At 49.5% G+C, this 15,365-nt stretch overlaps 1 protein-coding gene across 1 annotated transcript; it reads right to left on the reverse strand.

Annotated features, from left to right (window-relative positions):
* Positions 1-2,851: 2,851 nt before the first annotated feature.
* LOC118452838 (T-cell activation Rho GTPase-activating protein-like) lies at positions 2,852-5,740 on the reverse strand. The gene is made up of 3 exons (XM_035899867.1): positions 5,644-5,740; positions 3,552-3,747; positions 2,852-3,025 (listed from the first exon to the last, which is right to left on the reverse strand). The coding sequence occupies exons 1-3, from the start codon at positions 5,709-5,711 to the stop codon at positions 2,852-2,854; spliced, it is 438 nt and encodes a 145-aa protein (XP_035755760.1). The 5' UTR covers positions 5,712-5,740.
* Positions 5,741-15,365: the final 9,625 nt, after the last annotated feature.

Below are 15,365 nucleotides of genomic sequence, written 5' to 3' on the forward strand. Positions count from 1 at the left end.
ATGAGATGTGGAGCAGGTCTCCACAGGTGTCTCTTCAGGTGTCATTCCTGACATCTCACTCTCAGTCTGGGATCTGGCCAGCTGGGTTAGCACACATGGCATATAATGCTCTGAACCCAAAGAGCTTTGGAGAGAGCAGCTTTTGCTTTGTTGCTTGTTGAGATGCCCATGCGAGGCTCTGTCAGGGCAGAAGAGGCAAATGTGATGATAGCTTTCCTCTTAGTCATAGCCCCCAGGCCCACCCTGGCTGGGTCTGTCCCCTCCACCTGCCCTGGGCAAGGGGATGAGGGTGGCTGCTAGCATCCCCTTCTGTATCAGCTACATCAAGCCCCATGTCGGTCTCTACAGGATGAGCCTAATCCTCTGTTTCCTGCTGCAACCATTTTGGTACAAGTCAGAAGGTAGAATTTTATTACCATTTCAGTTTTCAGGTTTTTGACTTTGACCTGAAGCTACGGAAAGCGTGATTTTTGGTACCTTGCCAGGTTGAATCAGGAAGCCTGACACTGGTCTCCCGGACACTCCCATGGATGTACGTTTAGGCAAGCCTGGTCCCTGAGCCTATCTCCATCCAACCTAGGGAGATTCCGGCAGAAATATTACACAACCCAAAATGCTTGATAAGCAGGAACAGTGCTAGGAAGGGCTTTACACTGAATAAGTTCCACATGACAAATGCTAAATTAATGCCTGCAACGTAAACCACCCATGGCCATGGTGCAAACTGTGGACAATAGCTGAGTGTGCAAAGGCTGCCTTTGAGGGGACTTTAACCGTAGGTAAAGGAGTTTTGCTTTAGTGTTATCAGTGACATCTGCTGGTAATATAGGGTAAATTCAGTTTAAATCTTTCTAAAGGCTGTGCACGAGTTTAAATGGCAAATCCCCATTGAAGTATTTTACAAAGCTGTATTTCCCCAAATATATTTCCATCTGAAAAAACCCCGTATACTGTGCACCATGCCAGGAACAAGGACTAACCAGGAGACTGCCTGTATGCAGCATGGTATTTGGTGCTGGTGGGAAACGCTGGAACCAAGGAAGGCACCGAAGTATTTTGTGTGTCTGAAAAGCAGTGGATGAACACCTGTTCTTTATGACTGTCACCTACATATAGCCTTTGTCAGTTTTCCAAACCTCATAGCCCTTCCAAATCAATGAACATGGCAACAATTCAACTCCCAGATTGAAATATATAATTTGATTAATAGATATGACAAATTAAAAAGGCCACCACTGAACGTGGAGGGGCTTAATACATAGAACAGGACAATACAGAGCTGCTGCAAAAAACTCCGTTGGTAGTTGATGGGTTGGGTTTTGCACAAAAAGAAGGAATTGTCATCAACAGGAGTGAGTTTAGCGGTGGGCCACCAAGATGGTTGGTGCTGGAGTCCTGGTCCTGCGCAGAGAGGCTGAGGGATCAGGGCTCGTTCATCCTGGGGCAGAGGTGGCTTCAGTGGAGCCTGACAGCAGCCTCCCAGCACCTGTGGGGGGTCAGCAGGATGGCAGAGCTGGGCTCTTCCCAGCAGCGCGTAGTGGGAGGATGAGAGGCAATGGGCAGGAGCTGAAACAAGGGACATTCAGCTTGGGGTTAAGGAATCCCTTTCTTGCCCTGAGGTCAGTCAGGTGGTAGATCAGGTCACCCAGAGAAGCTGTGCAGTCTCTGTCCTTGGAGATTTTCAAGATGTGACTGGATAACACCCTGAGCCAAGTGATGAGTGGGCTGGAGCGAGGCACCACACACCCTGCCACAGTCACTGGGGGGCTGCCAGGGAGAAGCAGAGCACCCACCTGGGCCCTATTTCTGTGTTCCCAACCCATTCTCGGGCTGGACACTATTTCTACCAGGGAGAACATTTCTCAGCATTGTAGTTCTTAGCTGAGAGCAGCAGAACCAGTGCACATGGAGAATCACCTTCCTTGATTCTGTACTTCACCTCACAGCATACACTGGAGAGAGTTTTGTTTTAATACCTTCTGTGAGGAGAAGCTCCTTTCTGGTTTTGCATCAGAAACTTGGTTCATACAGCAGAGACGTTTTGACAGTGCTTGAGGACCTACACCTCTCCTTTTCCTACTTGCATGGCCACATGTCCTCCTCTCTCTTCTTGGGTGAAGAACGAAGAAGGTTATCTGTCCAGAAAAGCACCTTTCTGACTCTGTGTACATCTCTCTTGCTGCTCTTCTGGACACAGCTCTAGAAGGCAAAAGCTTCAAGACCTCATTGTGATTGTTAAACCTTACAATTCAGTAAGGCAAGCATTATCCAAGAAATGAACAGTAAAATGACTTCTGTGAAGCCAAAACCAAAACTCAAAACCCAACTTAAAACCAGGCATCTGTGCACGCTCTGATGCTGTGTTCTCTGTAACATCTGCTGTTCTTCTTGAAAATGGCTCCTGAAAGTACATTTCACTCCACAGACTTCTGAAGCCAGCATCTAGACCTTTAAGTTTCAGCTCACCTTGAAGAATAAACAGCTCTTGGAGGATTTAACTTTGATAAGGCAAGTGCAAAAAAGGACACTGATAGCATATCAGCTATGATGAAAACGTGTCTTTCTTTTCATAGCCTGTTCCTCCTGAGAAGCAGTGGCAAAACAGAGATGTCTGGATCTTCTAGGTTTGGAGAATGACGCTCTGTTTCGAACCCTGCCAGAAAGATTCTTGAGGTATCAGCACATCTGTAACAGAATGTTTGAGGCAGATGTTTAACATCGGGATTTAATTTTGTTTTGTGAGCGTTGTCATTTTGAACTTCTGGAAAGAGTTCCTGTGGAAAAACACTGCTATAACGTATGGAACCCTCTGCTACTCTCTGCGTTTCCACAGATGTATTCCCATATCAGATCAAGGAACTTGGCCCAGCAGCCCCAGTCTGTGACACCCCTGGTCTGTTCTCATACCTGTGGAGCTGTCTGTGTGCTCCGGTGACTCCTCAGCCAAGGCACAGACAGGCAAGGCAATGTCCTCCCCAAATATTTCTGAGCAGTTGTTTATGAGGAACTCCACCAACACCGTCACCTGCACACAGAAAACAGTTTATTTCAGTCAAGAGGGCTGAAAACATTGAACAGTCTTTCCTGCTCCTGGCTGCTGTCTCTGTATGAAGGAAGCACAGAGCAGGGTGGCTTCTGCCAAAATCCTAGAATCATAGACTAGCAGGTTGGGAGGGACCTCAAGGATCATCTGGTCCAACCTTTCTTGGCAAGAAACACTAGCTTGAAGTCAGAGGGTGATCCCACTCTGGAAGATGAGGCCTGATGCTGCAGACTAATTGATCTGCCCCGATACAACCAAAACGCCACCAGCCACAGCCTCAGCCTCTCTCTCCAGAGGGCCCGCAGGTGGCAATGCCCAAGGGTGCCCCTTGCTCTCTGCGTGCAAAGTAGTCAGGAGCTGTGATACGATGTAGGGGACTGCAAGGCAACTGCTGCTTTTGCTCAGAGGAGGCGAGGCAAGGGGCAGCCTTGCCCATCGCATTGCAGGCGCCTGAGCTGAGGGGCACCCCCGAGGTCCAGGGACACTGTTTTGTTCAGCTTCTGCACACCTTGTCGTTCATCTCCTTCTGCACTTCCAGCGGGAGCGTGTTGTCCGTCTCCGGGCTCAGCATGTTTGGGCCAGCGCAGATGGCCAGATTGCTGGAGTCCATCCTGTTGGTCTCGGCATTTCGGCTGATGTGCTGGAGCAGAGACAGCAAGTGCTTGAGCAAGACGAGGTTTGGTCTAGGCAGTTTGTCAGCCACCCTGCAGGAACACAAACAAAATGTGACGTTAATTCATGCTGCAGCAGCCGCTACTTCTTTATTTGAGCAAATCTCACTTAAAGTCAGGCAGATGACGCTTCCTCCAGAGAGAGGCATGCGTGTGCTTTTTTCTCTGCTTAGCAGAAGTATCATTCAGAAATCCCCGACGGCAGCTGAGTGTGCGGTTAATTGTAAGATCTTGAATGACGAGATCTTGACTGAAAGGCAAGCATTACAGCAGTGCATGTCCTTGAGTAGATGAGAGGGCGTCAGGAGATGTCACTGGAGGCTTCCCAAAGGCACGTGAAAGCCTGCGGTTGTGCCGTGCATCTTTCAAAGCGGTCCCAGGCAGCCTCCACATCTGCGTTTTCTAAAGATCAAAACATGGCTGTGGTCTCCACGTGCCCAACTTCACCACCAGCAGATGTGAAGGCCCCCTGTCAGCGCCTGTCCCACAGCACAGCGACTGCATTAGCTGGGACACTGCAGCCTCTCTCCTCTTCCTACACTGGGCGTTTCCTAGGGCACTCTCCGATGCCTGCAGGAAGCGCTGCTGCCCTCTAGACCAGACCCCATGGAGCAATAGCAAGCTGATATAAATGATAGGCTTTTAAGTGAGACTCTCAAAGCTGTGACTCAGGCTGAGGAGACACAGAAATGAAGGTGGCCAGTTGGGTGTGGGTCTGGGCCTGCAGAGGGGCTGCTGCTCCCCAGTGCATGGGTCTGGCAGGCGGCCACTGTCTGCACATGGATCTGCACAGCCGGGGCTTGGGAGCTGCCGGGTGCCTGGCTGCTGCAGAAAGCAACAACTGCAGTTTTTTGAACACTGAGTCCTGGATGTGTCAGCTGGAAGGAAATGGTTTTGACTTTATGTTTGATAAGAAGCCTTCCACCCCTGTGGGTTTGACAAGAAGCCTTCCACCTCCCCATAGGGCTTCTCCTGATGTCCACCACTGCTCTTTGGCTCTGCACCCACGGTGGCACAGGGGAGGTCCAGCGGTCTGCAGGTCCCGCTCCCTGCTCAGAGCCACAGCAGCATCCCTCGAGTGCGTGTGCGTGGGTGCAAGAAGGAGAGGAGAGGAGGCAGAGGGAGACTGTGCTGCAGGCACTGGAGGGCAGGACCAGCCCACAGCAATCCTGCCACGGGAACATAAAGAAAGACACCGATGTCACCTATGGCACATTGTGCACCCCGCATTAGTGGCACCCATCTGGACTTCCCTCCTCTGCTAAACCCCAAAGGCATTGACCTTTTGCAAAATCTACTCATAACATGAGGAGCCAACAACTTGGGGTCACCCTACACAGTCCACACTAAGATCACAGGCTCACGGAATGGTTTGAGTTGGAAGGGACCTTTAAAGATCATCTAGTCTAACACCCCTGACATGTCCACGTCCCCTACTCAGTCCACGCTAATATCCTGGGTTTCAGGGCTTTCTAATTGCAGCTGCTGAGTATTTCCATGCCATGTCTCAGCCCTGGGCTGAACCCTTTCAAAAAGTTTAGCAGAACGGTTTCAGCCTGTCCTTTGAATGAGATTGGAGGAAAAATACATTTCCCTGCCTATATTCAACCGTCTTTTCAGATGTCCTAGTAAGTAACCCTTGTCATCTCCTTGCTATGGAGCCAGATTTTGGTGTTTTAGCTTTGTACCACCATCATGATGTTCCTCAGCCAGGAGGTGAGAGAAATGGTGCAGCACGGCTCCAGCACACTTTGTGAGAGTGAAGCAGAGGCTTTAGCACACAGATAGGCAGGATACTGGACTTCTGCTTTGTGTTTTGTATTTTCAGGAGGAGAAAGGAAGTGGCAGAATCAAACTGCTGAAAACCAGAAGTTATTCTCTGGAGCAGATCCTCCAAAAAGTTTATATCCTGCACAGGCTCCAAAATACCTGGGGAAGTTTTCAGAAGAGGTCAAGCTCCTGGCTGCTTTGAAAACATGTCCAGGGACACTGCCCATGTGGAAATCGAATCCCACAGCTCACTGGAAATGACAGAGCATCCCCTTCTTGCTACTGCTTCCCATCTGAAATTGAATACAGGTACAAATGCAAACTGCAGTAGAGCAGGCTGTATGAGACCAAATGGAACACTCAACAGCCACCTGAAAAATGCATGCTGTGCCTCAGAAAACACAGATTATTGTAGGCTCATGTCCTGGTTTCGGCTGGGATAGAGTTAATTTTCTTCATAGTAGCTAGCATAGTGCTGTGGTTTGGATTTAGTACCAGAAGAATGTTGATAACACACTGATGTTTTTAGTTGTTGCCAAGTAGTGCTCAGACTACTCAAGGACTTTTTGAGCTTCTCCTGCTTGCCCAGGTGCATAACAAGCTGGGAGTACAGCACAGCTAGGACAGCTAACCCAAACTGTCCAAAGAGCTATTCCATACCATAGAACGTCATGCTCGGGGGGGTTAGTCGGTCGGTCGGTTGCGGGGAGAGTGATCGCAGCTCAGGGACTGATCGCGACTCAGGGGGAGTGATCGCGGCTTGGGACGGGCTGGGCATCGGTCGGCGGGTGGTGAGCAATTGCATTGTGCATCATTCGTTTTGTATATTCTGTATATTCTGTTACCATTCTCATTATTACTATTATTATTATTTTCTCTTATTAAACTGTCTTTATCTCAGCCCTCGGCTCTAACCTTTTATTTTCTTCCCGATTCTCTCCCCCATCCCACTGAGGGAGAGGGGGGAGTGAGCAAGCAGCTGCGTGGTGCGTAGTTGCCAGCCGGGGTAAACCATGACAGCTCATTACCAAACCCTATGTAGGGAGCAACCTTGTTCTGTTTGCACACTGCATTAAACTAATTTATTCTGCAGTCCCAGAGGTGCAGCTCCTCCAGCACCTCTGGCGGCTTTCCCAAGAGCAGAGCTCCCAGCACAGCCCCTGACACCGCTCCTACCCCAGTACCTGCTAAGTAGCCACCTATGTAAAGCACTAATATTTTCTCCTCATGGAGACCTGGAAGGAGCACTCAGCAAGCATTATGCTATGTACTTGTAGCAACATTTCCAGAAGGAATGTGTTCCTGCTGTCTCGCTGCTCACGCTCCACCAGTGATTCCTCTGGTGCTCTTTGGCATAAAGGGACAAATATTGCCTCATCCCACGCCACCTGACGCCTGTTTCCCTCCAGACCATGGGTCTGGACTCTTTTGCAAGCAGCTCTTGCCGGTCAGGGCTGGGGACAAGAAAAAGATGCAGATGTGCCTTTTATTCTGAAGCATACAAACACTTCAAGATACAGTTTCTGAGCAGTCATTGTGAAACATCCTGGCGTATGCAGATCCACAGCATTTGCAGTGCCTGACCTGCACACAGCAGCCCGGGATATGATCCATGACATACCCCTACCTTGTTAGCTGACACGAACAGGAACACCCATCCAGGGATGACGTGAACTCCAGGCTTGGAAGCGAACCCCAGGAAAGTCCCTCAAGAGCAACTGGATGACCGAACAAACCAACCCAGGTACAGGTTGCCTCACCCACGCTGCGCTCTGCCGGCCATCAGCACTGCAGGCAGCATTTCTCCCAGTTGCAAAGCTTTCCTGTGTCCCAATGCAAGAGGCGCTTGCTCTCTGGTGCTAAATCTCCTTCCAAGTAGAGACCCACTGGGCTGCACAGGAGCACACACAACCCCCCGTCCCCGTCCTGCACACGTATTAAGGCAGACACTCATTCACTGCGGGGTCTCTGCCAAGGGTTCAACAGATCACACTTCCCAGCCCCCTGATCCAATCCACAGAGCTTCACGTGGCAAACGGCACACAAATGAGAGGCTGCACATTGGTTTGGTAAAAGTTCAGGAAAGGGAGGATTATGGTGCTTGTCTTCCCAAGCCACTGTTACGCCTGCCAAGGCCCTGCTTCCCAGAGAGCAGCTGGACATCTGCCTGCCGATGGGGAGTTGGGAGTGAATTCCTCTTTTTGCTTTGCTTGCACACACAGCTTTTGCTTTTCTTATTAAACTGTCTTTATCTTGACCCATGAGCGGTTTTTTTTTCATCTTATTTTTTCCCCCTGTCCTGCTGAGGAGGAGGAGTGCGAAAACGCCGGGGTGGGCGTCTGCCAGCTGGCCAAGATCAACCCGCCAGTCCTTTTTATTGCCACCCAACGTGGGGCATGAGATAACAGTTTTGATCTGGGCATACTATAGCTGTGGCAGCTGTTAGTTGGCAGGCTTCTGCGCGGGTCACGGAGCTCGCTTGATTTGCCGTGTAACAGAGCCTAGGGCTTGTCAGTGGCTGCTTTCAGCTCCTGCTCTTTGCTGCACCCCTTATCTCTGTGTTTAGCTGCACCTGGGAACATTCTGATAAAAGCAGCGGCCACACGGGTTGGCCCTGGCACGGGTACCACTCCTGTGCCAGGAGGGCTGTCCTGCGGAGAGGTGAGGGATTGCACCTCCCAGTTCCCTTCCAGGACTGACACGGCCGCCTTTGTGGCACGGGCACAAGGGGTCTTCACACAGCCTTAACTAAGCGGCTTGATTGATGTTGTTATCTTTTTGCCACGTGTGTAGAAACTGGTTTTAGTCGGATGTTAAGAGGAAACAGTTTGTCCGTGTGGTGAGAAGGAAATGTGCCTTTAGGCCATCAGTCCCTGGGTGGGAGGGTGTGTGGCAGGACTTGGGCAGGTGCCTGGCGTGGTTATCACCTCCCAAAGCCTGAAATCTTACACCTCCACAGGCGTGTAATCCCACTGAATTGGCGTGTTACTTGGCAGAAGGGTGCCTTGCCTACCCCAGCAAAACCCAGCAGCTCTTAGCACTGCACTGGGGCTTTCCTCGTGCCTCCTGAGCCTCTCCTCAGCACCATCAGAGGAGCATGGTTGAGAAAGGGACACATCTGGGAACACCATGGATAAGATAGGGACCCAAACCTCAACTACAGTAACTGCCCTAGTAGTCAAAAAAAAGCAATGGAAGCACAGGTCGATGGGTCCATACAGGAGGAGGAGGGGGAAAGGTCTGATCAGGAAGCTGGTCCTTCAGCAAGGAAGCAAGAAGTGAGAGAAGTCACCACAGAGGTTAGGAAACTAGCTGGTCCTTAACCTTGGGCAAACTTTGAGATATGCTAAAAGATTACAGCTGCCATTCAGCATGCAGATTGCTGCCACTACCACTGAAGAAGGCATCCAATATCTGAGAGAATTAGTGGTGCTGGAAAGTCTTCTACAGTGACCTGGATGACAACCAAGTTTTGAAAGATGCAGGTGATGTCCAGCATATATGGGCATGTGCAGAAAGTTCATCTGAAATGCACCAGTGTTATATGCCAATCACCTGGCGATGATGGACTGACCACACTTCAATATACCAACTGTGGAGAGAGCATCCCACTGCCTCCAATGTTTTGAAAAAAACCTGTCTCCATCCCCATCCCCGCAGGCCAGCGTCTTGGTGGTTGGGGATGCCCTGCAGGCCCAGCCCCTCTGGGCAGAGGGGAAGGGAGCCCAGGCACACGCTGCGTGGCACTCTCTGGTTCCTCCTGTGTGACTGGGGGGGGGACATGAGGAAATGGGATGGTGAGCCCATCTCCAAGTTAGGAGCCCATGTACACAAATCGAGGGGGAAGACAGCTGATAAGAAGGGCCATCCAAGACGGCTGTCAGTTCAGCTGCTGTTGAGATGGTAGAAGGCAACCAGTCATTCCCCAGGTATAGAAGAGGACTGAGACTGCCTCCCTTGATTTTGGTGAAGGGACTTCTGGTCTGACACTGCACACCAGGAAGAGGAAAGGAATGACTGGGTTTACTGGACTGTGTGGATTCGATGGCCTGGTGGTTCCACAGAGGTATAAAGCTTTGGTAGACACTGGTGCACAGTGTACCCTAATGCCATCAGGGTACGGCAAAGAGGAATCCATCTGGATTTCTGGATTGACAGGGGATTCCCAACAGCTGTCTGTATTGGAGGCTGAGGTGAGCTTAACAGGGGACAAGTGGCAAAAGCATCCCATTGTGACCGGCCCAGAGGCCCCGTGTATCCTTGGCATAGACTACCTCAGGAGAAGGTACTTCAAGGTCCCAAAAAGGAAGTGATGGGCTTTTGATGTAGTTGCCATGGATTTGGAAAGGTTAAACAGCTGCCTACCTTGCCCAGCCTCCTGGAGGATCCCTTTGTTGGGGGGTTGCTGTCTGCCAAAGAACAGCAGGAGCCAATTGCTACAATGATGGTGCGCCACTGGCAATATTGCACCAACCAAGACTCCCTGTTTTCCATTCATGATCTGATTAATCAGCTGGAGACCCAAGGAGTGATTAGCAAGACTCAACCACTCAGCCATAGTTTGCCTCCAAGTGGAGGGTTACCCAAGGCACCTGAAGTTGACCATGCCAGGGAAGCACAGTCCTACCATTTGTCATGGACTGATCCAGACTGCACTGGAACATCTACAATACATCAACAACATCATTGCGTGGGGCAACATGGTGGAGGAAGTAGTTGAGAAAAGCAAAGAGGATAATCCAGATCCTTCTGAAAGCTGGTTTCATCATTGAAAAAAAAAAAAAAGCAAGGTCAAAGGACCCACATGAGAGATCCAGTTCTTGGGAATAAAAAGGCAGGACGGACATTGTTACATACCTACAGATGTGATCAGTAAGATAACAACTATGTCCCCACGGGTTTGAGCCTCTGGCACAAAACACCAGGAGAAACCCAAGGTCGACCTCCAGGGTCTACCCTCTAGGGGGCATCGAGGATCTGAAGCCCATTATACCCCAAATGCAAAAGAGATGCTAGCAGCATATGAGGGAGTTTGAGCTGCTTTGGAAGTTGCTGACACAGAAGCACAGGTCCTCTAGGCACCACAATTACATGTGCTGCACTGGCTGTTCAAAGGAAGAGGTCCCCTCTACACTTCAAGAAACCGACACTATGTCCAGTAAGTGGGTAGCGTTGATCATGCAACAGGCTTGAATGGGGAACCCCAACCACCTGACTCCTGCCCAAGAAGCACCACGATAGGAGTTACCAGAAAGTGAAAGGCAGCATGCTCTATTTACCAGCAGATCCTGTTGTGTTGTAAGAAACCATCAGAAGTGGAAGGCTGCTGTGTGGAGTCCCACATGAGAAGTTGTTGAAACTGTTGCAGGAGAAGGCGAATCAAGTCAGTTTGTAGAAGTGAAAGCCATCCAGCTGGCCCTTGAGATTGCTGAAAGAGAAAAGCGGCCAGTACTCTGTCTCATGGGTGGTGGCAAATGCCCTGTGGGGCTGGTTACAGCAATAGAAGGAGGCTCACTGGCAGCACAGAGGTAAACCTGTCTGGATTGCTGCATTGTGGCAAGACATTACTGCTTGGGTAGAAAACATTGTTGTGAAGGTATGTCATGTAGATGCTCACAAACCCAAGAACCGTGCCACTGAAGAACAACAAAACAATGAGCAGGTAGACAAGTCACCAGAATCAAAGTGGCTTATGCAGACCTGGACTGAGCTCTTTGTAGCTCAGTGGGCCCATGAACATTGGGATATCTAGGGAGAGATGCAATATACAAATGGTCTTTTGATCAAGGGGTGGACCTGACCATTGAAGCCATCACGCAGGTCACCCATGAATGTGAAACGTAATCAAGTGAGCCATCTGAGTAAAGTATCCCTGGAATAGAGGTCGGTGGTTGGGTTATCGATAAGGCGAGGCCTGGCAGATTTGGCTATATTGGACCACCTGCCAAGGCTAGTGCCACAACATGCTCACCATGCTGGAAGCTGCTAATGGATGGTTGGAAATATACCCTGTAACTCATACCACCGCCTGAAACAGCATTTGGGCCTTGAAAGGCAAGCTCTGTGGTGATGTGCTACCCCAGAAATAATTGAGTCAGACAATGGGACTTACTTCCAAAATAATCTCATAGACTCCTGGGCCAAGAAACTCTGCATTGATTGGGCATATCACATTCCCTATCGCCCACAAGTCTCTGGGAAGGTTGAATGATACAACGGACTGTTAAAGACTGCTGAGAGCATTGAGCGCTGGGGCATGAAAACACTGGGATGTAAATTTAGCAGAGGATCTGCTAACTGCCCTGGTGCTGCCCAAGCAATGCCCCTGCATACTGAGGGAGAACATAAGGTCCCTGTAGTAGCGCACACAGGGAAGCAGCTGGGAAGGGCAGTGTGGATTGCTCCTCCCTTGGAAAAAAGGCAAACCCACTCAAGGAATTGTCTTCCCTCAAGGATCCATGTGGGTGGTGGGTAATGTGGAAGGATGGGGAGATCCAGTGTATATCTCAAGGGGATTTAATCCTGGGGGAAAAATAATCCGTGAACTGAGTTGCATGTAAGTAATGCAGTAGGAACCGCCTAAACTGATGGAGAATGAGCTTCACCAGGAACAAGGTGAGTGCAGTGATGACCCAACCTAAACTGTTCTTGGCACCCAACAATCCCACATGCTGCTTCTCCTGTCCTGGGCAATGACCGTGACAGATGGGGCCCGAGTCATTGACTGTTTTTATGGACATTTTGGGGGGGAGGCCGATGGAATGGGAGGATAATACCTCTCTCTGTGTCAAGGAACAGGGTATAGTGATTAATGAGGATGTATAAACCTGACCGTTGGATGTAAAGATGGTTCAAATATGTAGTGTAAGTGTTGGTAAGAGGGGATTTCAGGAATAAGCAGCAGATAGAATGGGATGGTCAGAGGATACCTAGATGTATTGGATAACATGGGACCTGACCCTGACACAAATGGTATGGAATTAGGGACAGAGATTGTGCTGAGTCTGGCTGGGATGAAGTTACAAAGTTAACTTTCCCCATCACAGCCGGTATGGTGCTGTGCTTTGCATTCAGGGCTAGAACGGTGTTGGTAACACACCGCTGCTGAACAGTGCTTGCATGCCTTTCTCTTCTCCGCACCCCCAAAACCAAGCAGGCTGGGAATGGGCAAGAAGTTGGGAGGGGACACAGCCAGGACAGCTGACCCCAACTGGCAAAAGGGATATTCCATACCGCATGTTGTCGTGCTCAGCAGTAAAATCTCAGGGAAAGGAGGAGGAAGTGGGTGGGTGGGAACGGACATTTGTGGTTATGGCGTTTGTCTTCCCATGCAATCGTTATGCGTGCTGAGGCCCTGCTTCTGACAGAATGGCTGGGCATCTGCCTGCTGGTGGGAAGTAGGGAATTAATTCCTCTTTTTGCTTTGCTTGCGTGTGCAGCTTTTGCTTTTCTTGCTAAACTGTCTTTATCTTGACCCATGGGTTTGTTTTTTTTTTAATTTTTAATCTCATTTTCTCCTTTGTCTTGCTGAGAAGGGGGAGTGAGAAAGCGTCTGGGTGGGCATCTGGCAGCTGGCCAAGGTTAACCTGCTGCACTCACGTGCACACACATACTCACAGGCTTCGTACATGTGTTTGTATACCTGAACATACCTATGTTCGCCTCCAAGCTAATTCACTTAGTAACAGCAGGCAAAGAAGACTGAGTCAGCTTTTCAGATGGCAAAAACAAATTTGAAATAAACTTCAGGTTGGAGAATTGCTGTCAACCCCTTGAACTAATTATTATTATTACTGTATTGCATAGAGCTTCTGGGTCTTGAGGGAGGCAGGGAGTAAGAGTGAGCAACGTGGACTGAATGTCAGTGAAATGCTGTCCCTGCCCCAAGGAAAACCCAGGCGCCAGCGCAGGTCCTGCACGGCTCAGGCAGTCGGAGCAGTGCCATTAGGGACACCCAAGTGGTCACTGTCAACTGAAGTGATGGTAGCAGAGCCTGGATCTCAGTACGTACAAGATGTGGCAGATGGAGTGCGACAGCAAATGGGCTGGCTAGCAGCAGGCACTTTAGTAAGGAAGCATCACAGGAGCTCGCAGACTCCTCTCTGATTTTACTGGGCTATCTTCCAGAGTGCGTTTTCACTTTTTTTTTTTTTTTCTTAAGTATCTGCAAATGAAAGCCTGCTAAGCTCTAAGGAGTCTCTTTAATTTCTCAGTCTCTTATGAATTTCACATAGCAATTTTTTATTATCTTAATTGACAACTGCCTGTTTTAAATCGGTATCACAGTTAATCTTACACTGCTGACACATATGAGGCTTCATGCACAGCAAATCATGGGGGTCTTTTAGCATAAGCACCAGAAGAAACATGAATTGTAAGAAATAAGATGACTACATCTGCAATTCTGCTTTTCATTTTCTTCCTTTCACTGTAGTCTTCAGTTACCACCTTCCAAAATTCTCCAATATTTTACATGCAGATAGGTTCTGGCCAAGGCATTGTGTGAGCTTAGATGAATTGTCTTCCCTTTGCAGTGGTCGGAAAGCTTTTCTGATCTGACCAACAATAGGCAGAAAGCAATGGTCTGTCTCACTTCTCTGAAGGCCTCAAGCCATAATTTTACCTGTCTGACCTGAGCTAATATCAAATGATAAACAAGTAGGTAAATGTAGTAATCCATCACTCCCGATCATGTTGTCTGGGAACATATTGCAACTTCCACAAAAGCTGGCCTGCATTCATGTCCTGGAGGGCTTAACTGAGCCTTCACAACAGTTGCACTGATGATGCCAACTTCCCCCTTGATTTTTGCAAGCTGCCAGAGGGTACCACAGAGGGAACCCAGCACCTTGGGAAGAAGTTTTATGAATATTTTATACAAGAGATGGACTCAGCAATGAAGCTGAAAAAAATACAAGGGGAAAAAAGAACCCAAACAAAGCAAAGAGCTCCCCAAACTCCCTGGATCACACAGAGCCAGGAGAGGGAAGGACATACCGGCAGAGGTGGGTGGCTGATTTGCAGGGGCCGGCTGTACGCAAGCAAGGGCAGAGCCATCATGCAGATGCAACTTTTGCAGGAGCCTGTACCCACCTGTCCTGTCAAGGGACCTGGGCGGTTTTGCGAGGTGCTGTATTTTGCTGGGTTCTTTTTAAGGTGTGCATTGTGGACAGGCAGGAACCTGTATGGCATTTCATCTCTCTCCTTCCACAAGGACAAACTGGAGCTTGTAATAACCAGGTCACATTTGACAGCACGCTTGCCCTTCCCATGGGGAAGAGCAGTTCCTATGCTTTTTCCTAGGTAAAACACCATAATCTGGACTGCAAGAGGCAGCGTCCCATCTGGAGGCAATTAATCATTACTTCAAACAAATCCTTCAACTTTATCTCTAGCTGCCAAGCGGCACAGCTCAGTGAAAGCAGGTCACTTGTAAAACATGATGGTTAAATGCAGGCAAGCCCAGGGAAGAAACACCCCACTTGGAACTGATAAAGCTCCCCTGCATTTGAGCCACTTAGATTTCAGTAAGCAGATGGACCGTGTTGGGTGGTGTAAAGTCAACCCCAGTAGCTGAAGAGCCCTGTCCAATTCTTACCCCAGTTAAAAGGGTGATTCCCCAAACCTGTGCCCAGGAGGCTGCTGAGGATGAGTTTTACAGACCAAACCAGAAGCCTGTGGGGACGGCGGGTGCATTACAGAGCCTTCACCCCCAGGCCGTTGGCCACACAGCCCCCTATTCCTAACGTCCCTCGGGCCCCATCCCTCACTCCTGCGTGCCTGATGAACTCAAATTTGGGCGGCAAGCTTCCCAGCTCGCTGTTTCTGACACCCTGCGGAGCTACACCCGTACCTGCCGCCCTACCTCGGCTATAGTCCTG

This window comes from Egretta garzetta, unplaced genomic scaffold, assembly GCF_000687185.1.
Source record: "Egretta garzetta isolate BGI_Z169 unplaced genomic scaffold, ASM68718v1 scaffold397, whole genome shotgun sequence".
In the NCBI taxonomy this organism is placed as follows: Eukaryota; Metazoa; Chordata; class Aves; order Pelecaniformes; family Ardeidae; genus Egretta; species Egretta garzetta.